The sequence below is a fragment of the Camponotus floridanus genome, unplaced genomic scaffold (genome assembly GCF_003227725.1).
Source record: "Camponotus floridanus strain SB8 unplaced genomic scaffold, Cflo_v7.5 scaffold1, whole genome shotgun sequence".
NCBI lineage: Eukaryota > Metazoa > Arthropoda > Insecta > Hymenoptera > Formicidae > Camponotus > Camponotus floridanus.
In genome coordinates this window covers 784,437-792,606 of record NW_020229214.1, presented here as the reverse complement: position 1 = coordinate 792,606, position 8,170 = coordinate 784,437, and the positions used below count along the sequence as shown (strand labels likewise).

The window sequence follows — 8,170 nt, the reverse complement described above, 5'->3', positions numbered from 1 at the left end:
ATTCAACAGCATTCATTATCTGTAAATTTACATGTAAGGAAAAAAGATTTTGAGGATATTTTAAAAATGTTGGAAGAAAATAAAATAGTAAATTTTACAATAAATTAAGTATTAACTACGTGCTGTATATATATTAAATTAAGAAAGATGTAAAATATGAAATATAAAATCGAACAGAGCGATAAGTAGAAAAAAATATTTCCTTACTGTTGTATAACGATTCACAGAAATTATTCAACGAAAAAATGCAAGAGAGATAATGACTAAGACAGAGACAGACAGACAGAGAGAGAGAGAGAGAGAGAGAGAGAGAGAGAGAGAGAGAGAGAGAGAGAGAGAGAGAGAGAGAGAGAGAAAGAGAGAGAGAAAACTAAAGGCAAAACTTGCGAAATTGATTACATAAATGCGCATATATTGCCGACATTGTAGAATTCTAGAAGTGACTTTTTTACAAATAGCACGTTATTAATGTTGTTATTATGTACACGTTGATGCTGAGAATAAACAATTATAAATGTAAAAACAATTTATTTTTATTATCATGAACTTATTTTATTACTGCGATTTTAATATGAAATTTTAACTTTTAATTTGAAATGCATATTAAAAGTTTCTGTTTTTTTTCACTATTTGTATACAAAATAAATATCTTCAAATAATTGAATATTATTTCTGTAAGAAGCTATTTATAAATGTTGATATAAAAACATTATTTGAACATTCTACAAAAGCAATCCATACATTATTTTTTTTTTGGTTTATTTAAACATTTGGAATTTCAAAATCTTTTCGCTGGGCACTTTCTGCAACTACGTAATTTGATGTTTTTAATGATATTTACTCATTGTTCTATTTTAGCTAAGCTAAATAAAATTTCATTGAAATTTTGAACTATTCTCTTGAAATTCTTTTGAAATGTTTACTGTTACAGTTATTTGTATTACAAACATTCTTATATAAAACGCGCATTCGCGTGAAGATATTTATTCAGCTGTATTGCCGTAATATATTTATAATATGCGTGACGTTAATGTGAATTCACATTCAAAATCAAGGACACTTTAATGAAGCAATTGAATGATAGAATTAATTATGTATGGAAAAAAAATTATACTTCTTAAATATAACAGAAAAGCGTAAGTGCATCGAACGTCATTAACATCCATCCGATTGACACACAACTGAATCGTGCTCTCTGAATTTATTTACGACACCGGGTATAATTTTTCGAACACATACGTGAGTTCAGTGTCGCCACCTGGTGCATCTTCGATCGTTCAACATCACGGGACACGTCAAAGTTGCGGTTCGTGGCCGCTATCGGAAAATTTATTCCTCACCGCGCGATGAGGCGCATCGGAACGATATTGCGCGAGAACGGCTTCCGAATTCGCGAATGAAAGCAAAAGGTGTGCACGAGTATATTTCGCGAATGAGTTAACATGATCAGCGGCATTCAGAACGCCCTGAAGAATGCCATTGACGTGGTGAGTAGAGATCAGTGGGTTACAACATCGACGTCGACGGCAAGGGCGACGAGAATGTCTCCTATCGCGCAATTACGTTCGTCCTTGCGTTTCAAGATCAAGAATTTAGTGCTATTTAATTTCGATCCTGCAGGAAACCTACAGGAAAAAATCTAATGCGTTAATCGCGGAATAATGACACTGAAAAGAGATTTTGCTCGAATAAACTTTGCATGTTTGCAGAAAATTAGTTGAATATATGTTGACAAAAAAGAGTGTTTATCAATAGACAGAATGATATATATGATCTAATAGTTAAATATATATATGCAAAAATTACTTAAATTTTTATATAATTTCTCATTCATCTAAGTAAATGTTATCTATATTAAAGAAGAATTCTTTTTTCTACAGAAATTATTATTCTAATATTTTCATAGTTGGAAACACATAATTTTCAAGTTCCAATTTTTCAGATAACATATCAAAGTATTAGATGACACATTTTTCTGACTTTTTCAATGTCCTGCAATTAAATATTGTTATATAAGAAAAAATAAAAAATAATGTGAATATATAATATAAAAAATTCTATGCTATATATATTTTTTTGCTCTAATATTTACAAAATTTTTTGTCTCACATTGAAATAAATGCATCAATTATCACAATTTAGAAAATGATATCAATCACAATTTGGAGTTAAAAAGAAATTTATACATGTACTATTTTTTCATTCCACTTTGTAATGAAAAATACAATAAAGAGAAAAATTATTTTGATTGATTGAAAATTATTTATCTGAAATATAATAAATTATTTTCTTATTCATTATTTTAATTTTAAAACTTTTTAATGACATTATATTTATTTATTTCGGTGCGTGTCAATAATTCTGTACTACAATTGCAGTTATTAATATATAATTTAAAATTGTGTCCTAAATACAAATGTAAACTTTAAAATCATTTTACTGTTTTCAAATTTCTAATATCTTAATTTATTATGTGATTCTATTTAAATCAATCTTAAGAGTAAATTACTTTACTATGATTTCTTGATTGAAAATTTATGCTATACATTTTCAGATAGCCCCTCCGGCGACGCCATTGCAAGATTTTACTTATCATTGGAAGCAATTGATGAATTTCTATGTGAGCCATTTGACCGATTGCAAGGTTCCAGTACAGAACACCAATATACCTCGACATTTGGATGTATTACTAGAAATCTTATTACAAGAAGAGAAAGAAGTAAATGAACCAGGACCTTGCTTGGAATATCTTTTACAGCACAAACTTTTGGACCTTCTAGCCACCTTAGCTAGCGCGGAAACACCGCCTGGTATGCGAACAGTTTGTCTAGTTTTCCTGAGGAAACTATTGGGTAGATCAAAATACCCTCTCTTACATCATGCATCTATCTATGCGCCTATACAACGACTCGTAGCACTTTGCAATGGAAATCCACCATCGCCAATTGAGAGTGAAGAGGTATAGTTAGCAGTAAAATTAATTTACTGCAATCTATTGAATTATATCAAATTCTTTATGAGGAAAAGTTTATTTGCGAAACAAAGAATCCATGATTATAAGATATTATAGCTATTTCACTCTGCATATCATATTTTTATATGTAGTCTGACGTTTTTTTAAAATTCAATTCTTTATTATATAAATTAGAAACTGTAGATAATTAAATGCAAAAAATTTTATATATATATATTTTTTTTTATATAGTAAAGAGATCTTGTAAATTATTTTTATATTATTTTCTTTTTACGTAAATTTCATTTTACACAAGAAATTTATCAATCAATTTAGTAAAATTTACTAAACAAATTCTGTTCTTCAAAATTTCACTAAATAAATTATGTAAACTTTTTATAAAATATAACCTAAAAAATAAGAAAATTTTCATTTTGAATTCATTTTTTTTCAAAGATTTGTAATTATTTCTTATTTTGATCTTTTTTTTCATTGTCTTCTATATATTTTAAAAATTATGTAATTATTTCAAGTATATGTTTATTCGTTTACTAGTTAATATTTATTAAAATTCATTTACTATTGTCTTTATTTCACATATTAAAAAATATTTAAAAAATGTATAAAAATATATAAAATCAAAAATGATGGAAATATTGCAATATTAATTAATATATCTAGACTGATGGCTCAGATACTGTGAACAATTTACATACAGATCATACATTCATTTACGTCTAATTTAAAAAATATTTACGCATCTACTTACTGACCTGCAAGCATTACACTGGATCACGTTTTGTGTCCGTGTCAGCGCTGGATATCAGTAGTCTCATCTGTCAGCATGGAAAGATTATCTTCGTTAGTTCGCAGAATATTGTTTCTCGAATAATTCCACACTTCCAAATTTATACACTGGCGAAATTCGATTTCAAATGCACGCGTTAACTGGCGCGAAATCCGCGTCTTCGACTAATTTCACTCTCTTTTATACTCGACTTTTTCCTAATCGGTGACGGGGCTAATTCGTGATTCCGAAATGTCACGGTACACTCATGTATACATTCTTATTCCAACTTCTCACTAACGTCTCGTGGCGAGGAGTAGTCCAGGAATAGTTTTGAGTCAGAATCTCGCAAGTTTTCTCGTCCCGCACACGCGAAAAATCACAAATTTACGCATATTTGCACGCACATCCACCGACGTGAAACAATACACTTCGAATGCGCCTTCGGCTAATTCCGTTCCTGCTCGATTGTGTTCGGTTTCGCGCCATCGGCTGAGACCCCTCGGCAATTTCAAAACGTCATTTTAGATATTCGCACGTGTACGTATCGTTTTTGCACCTTTCGATTATATTATACGGTAGATTGCCAGCTTTCCAATCACTCTGAAATCATAATGATTATCTTATTTAGGAGAAAAACATTTTCATAGATGAAGAAAATTGTAAATTACAACATGAAGTACACTAGTTGCACTTCGGCTGATTCCGCTTATCTTCGGTTGTATTCGACATCGCGCCACTGATGGAGTTCAAAATGTCTTTTGCGATATCTACTCACGTATACATATATATATATATATATATATATATATATATATATATATATATATAATACATACGTAGCAAAAGAATTTTGTTGTTGAAGCAAAATTGTTATTGCAATATTTAATAAAACAGCAATTAAAACATTTTTTGCTGTCATATGTAATCATTTATTATTAGCGAAGTTTATCGGTATATAAATAATTTTAGTGAATAAATTCATATAAAAAGAAGCGAATTTGTGCTACTAAAGCAAAATAATTTATTCTTAACAAACTATATATTTATACACAAGAGATATTTTCTTGCTGCATTAGCATGTAATAGAATCAATTTTGAAGTCTTTAATGTAATCATATCTTTGACAGAAAGAATTATATTTATCTCTAACTTAATTGCAAAGATATAACTATACAAAAAATGTCATTTCCTTTTCTAGGTGCAATTTCTGCTCACGATCTGCTTTTTGGTGTGCAAATATCCTCATGTGACCAGCATCATCAATGATGCACCGATTGTGCAGACAACCAGCAATTCCATCAAGAAAGAAAATGAGAAGACAGAGATTCAGAAGGTGACCTATGTGCCGACAAGAAGAAGAAACAATTCCAATCCCTTATTCGAGCCTTTGGATACCCAAGCAGTCACATTAATCAATCCGAATCTCTTCGACAAAGAACAGAGAAGATTGCTGCGTTCAAATAGATCTTTCAAGACAACCGCTTCATCGCAGGGCTCGTCGAGAAGATCGAACGAATCTATCTCCTCGAGGGAGGAAAGTGTATCATCGAGCCCTCTGGCTCAAAAGTCTGTTTGCGATTCGCCTTCAATAGATACAAAGAGCAATGAACAGTGGAAAGAAAAGAGACAAGAAGATTCTTCAGGAAATAAAATTGACGAACATTTGCAAAACTTGAGAGACTTGCGGTTAGACACTGATTGTAATGCTTACGATGATGCAAGTTATGTAGCGGTTGATAATCAAAGTTTGAAATCGTCACCATGTATACCAGAAAAATCCAAGTGTCTTCTATTGGACGCCCTAATGAGTTACTTAAATAGCGCGGTAAACAATATACTGTTGATCTTTTAATTATGATATAATTATGATATAACAATTGATGAGTTAATTATTGAGCTGATTTATGAACCAATAATGAGCTAACTATAATTGTAATATAAATAATATCTGATTGTGCTTTTATTGTTCGTTTTCAGGACAACACTGTAAGAATACGAGCATGCGAGGGAATAATGGTCTTGGCTTCCTTAGACGATCCTTCATTCGCGCAAACAGTGGCCAGGAGCGAGCTGCCGTCGATAGTGACAATTCGTCTGGAAAACTTGTTCAATGCTATCCCGGCACACGTAGATCACTTAGATATTTATAACGTGGATGTTACGTGGGGTCTGGACTCGCCGTTGTGGACTAAAGAGAAAAAATTCCCCGGTTGTCGGCAAGTCGCCGCATTTTTCATGTGGTTCGATTATTGCGACCAGTTAATCAGAGAGGCCCAGACGGAATTCGCCGAAACGCTGGCAAGAACCATCAGAGTGATGTTTTTTGAGAGAATAGTGACATCCGCCCTAGTCGATCATCATGTCGTACTTATCACAGCTCTAGTCACTAAATGTTTGAAAGAGATAACTTCCCCTATATTGTGCACAGGTATACAGAATAATTTGAAAATATAAAATACTATAAATGATTGTACAATAGTGTGCAGGAAATCTTAATTTTTTGAAATCTTTTTAAAAGATAGTGCAATTTATAACTAGGTTTTTCCTAATTTGATGCCGAAATTTTTGGAAATTTTGTCGATTTATCCTATCTCTGAAATTTTAACGATTTTTCAGAGGTGAGTTATTGGTTGGTCGGACAAGATAGAGATCCAGAAATACCAAATGTATGGACGTCACCAGTATTACATAGACTGATAGAGAATTGTTTTACGGATAGTAACGATTTAACAGTGGAGACACTAAAATTGTTTGAAGAGGCAATAGATAAGAGAAATGAACACATACTGCATTGTCTCATACTGATTTATCTATCAACGCGAGCATATTATGATAATACTGCCGCGGATAGTGCTATCGCCTCGTGGAGCGATGAGGAAGACGAAAGAGAAAAGGAAAAAAAGGGATTTTTAGATCTCTCCTACGAGCAGAATCACAGTCGTACCTTAGCACCGAGTAATATCCATCGAGTTATCAACTGGTAAGATAACTGTATAATGTTAAAAATTAAAAACTAATTAAAAATAAATAAGCATATATTGATTGTCAAGAATTAAAAATATACCAGTCTGTTATGCTTTTTCAGAAAATGATATAAACAAGAGAAAACTATAAATAATTCAAATGCTACAGATCTCTGACTTTTATTTCAGTTTCCTGTCATTGATGCCGCGTTACTTGCAAACAGATTGCGATGTTAACAATTACGAAAAATATATGCCAGCTTGGGAACGGCAATATTCTCTGGTACTTTCCGACTGTGCTTTGATGGCATGGCCATTGGAGGCAGTAATGGTAGATGATTCTGCAAGTTCTGATTCGCGACCGGAAGCCGACCATTGCTCAGGTCGATTCTACATGGGACCATTCCTGAGCATGCTCTTTGATAAAATCAGCAATATGCCAAGACAAACATATGAAGTCAATCTAGAAGTTACAGGATTGATCTCTAGATTGGCGTTACTGCCGCATCCGTACCTGCATGAGTTTATGCTGAATCCACTGCTACCTCTGCTACCTGGCACAAAAAGTCTATTCTTGTGTTTACAGAAAGTCATCAAACAGCTTGTCAGCGAAATACCAAAAACTGCAGAGAGTAAGACAATGCTGAAAGAAACAAGGTTAAAATTATTAGGTGATTGCTCTCAAGAGGAGTAAGTTGAATTTGATTCGTAATTAGTTAATATTTTTAGCATTTCGCAATCAAAATAAATTCCATCTTAAAATTAAATAAAAAAATAAAGTTTCACTTGCTAATTTATACTTATGAAGCTTAGTTCTTGGGAAATATTTTTTTCTGTTTGAGATTAAAGGCTAAAATAGTTCTTCACTATCATTATAAAATTAGAAAAGAAAAATTTAAATTTAAATTTGTTGAATTTGCATTATTAAAATATTTTACACTGTATATAAATTATTTCTTATCTGTTCTGATATTCATATTTCAGGGAGAAAGAAAATATTTTATATGAAAGCGCCATAGTGACAGAAGAATTTTGCAAAGATCTCGCAGCTATAGCATATGTTAAATATCATCATTCTATTTAACAAACTTTTACATACAAAAAAATTGTTAAATAGAATAATGTAACACTTAAGTAAATTATAGATGTTAATATATATTAAAGACTTAATTTACTTGTATTTTAAGTAGCAAATTCTTTTTGTGATATTTTGTAAGATACACAAATCTATAATTATATAATAAATATGCAAATACGTTTAAATTATTACTATAAAGAGTAATATTGTTTTATTTTAATAACCCAATTAACAAATTTCTGGAATATCTATTAATCTATTTAAAAATATATATATAAAGTATTTTATTTATAATACAAATGTTTATTTCATTGACATAAAAAATACACACATTATGTATGTATAAATACACATTTCTTATCTAAAATAATTACATAAGAACAAAT

General features: G+C 31.1%; 2 protein-coding genes across 2 annotated transcripts in view; one reads left to right on the top strand and one right to left on the bottom strand.

The window, feature by feature from the left end:
- Positions 1-4,325, bottom strand: part of LOC105250379 (BRISC complex subunit FAM175B-like) — a 31,202-nt gene extending 26,877 nt beyond the window's left edge. The window contains exon 1 of the mRNA XM_020027287.2: positions 3,727-4,325. The gene's annotated coding sequence lies outside the window, so the exon portion shown is untranslated. The remainder of the gene's footprint in view (positions 1-3,726) is intronic.
- Positions 1,275-7,934, top strand: LOC105250381 (protein FAM160B1). The gene is made up of 7 exons (XM_011256435.3): positions 1,275-1,487; positions 2,555-2,959; positions 4,942-5,568; positions 5,721-6,171; positions 6,360-6,723; positions 6,896-7,396; positions 7,691-7,934. The coding sequence occupies exons 1-7, from the start codon at positions 1,443-1,445 to the stop codon at positions 7,788-7,790; spliced, it is 2,493 nt and encodes an 830-aa protein (XP_011254737.1). The 5' UTR covers positions 1,275-1,442; the 3' UTR covers positions 7,791-7,934.
- The last annotated feature ends 236 nt before the right edge of the window (positions 7,935-8,170 follow it).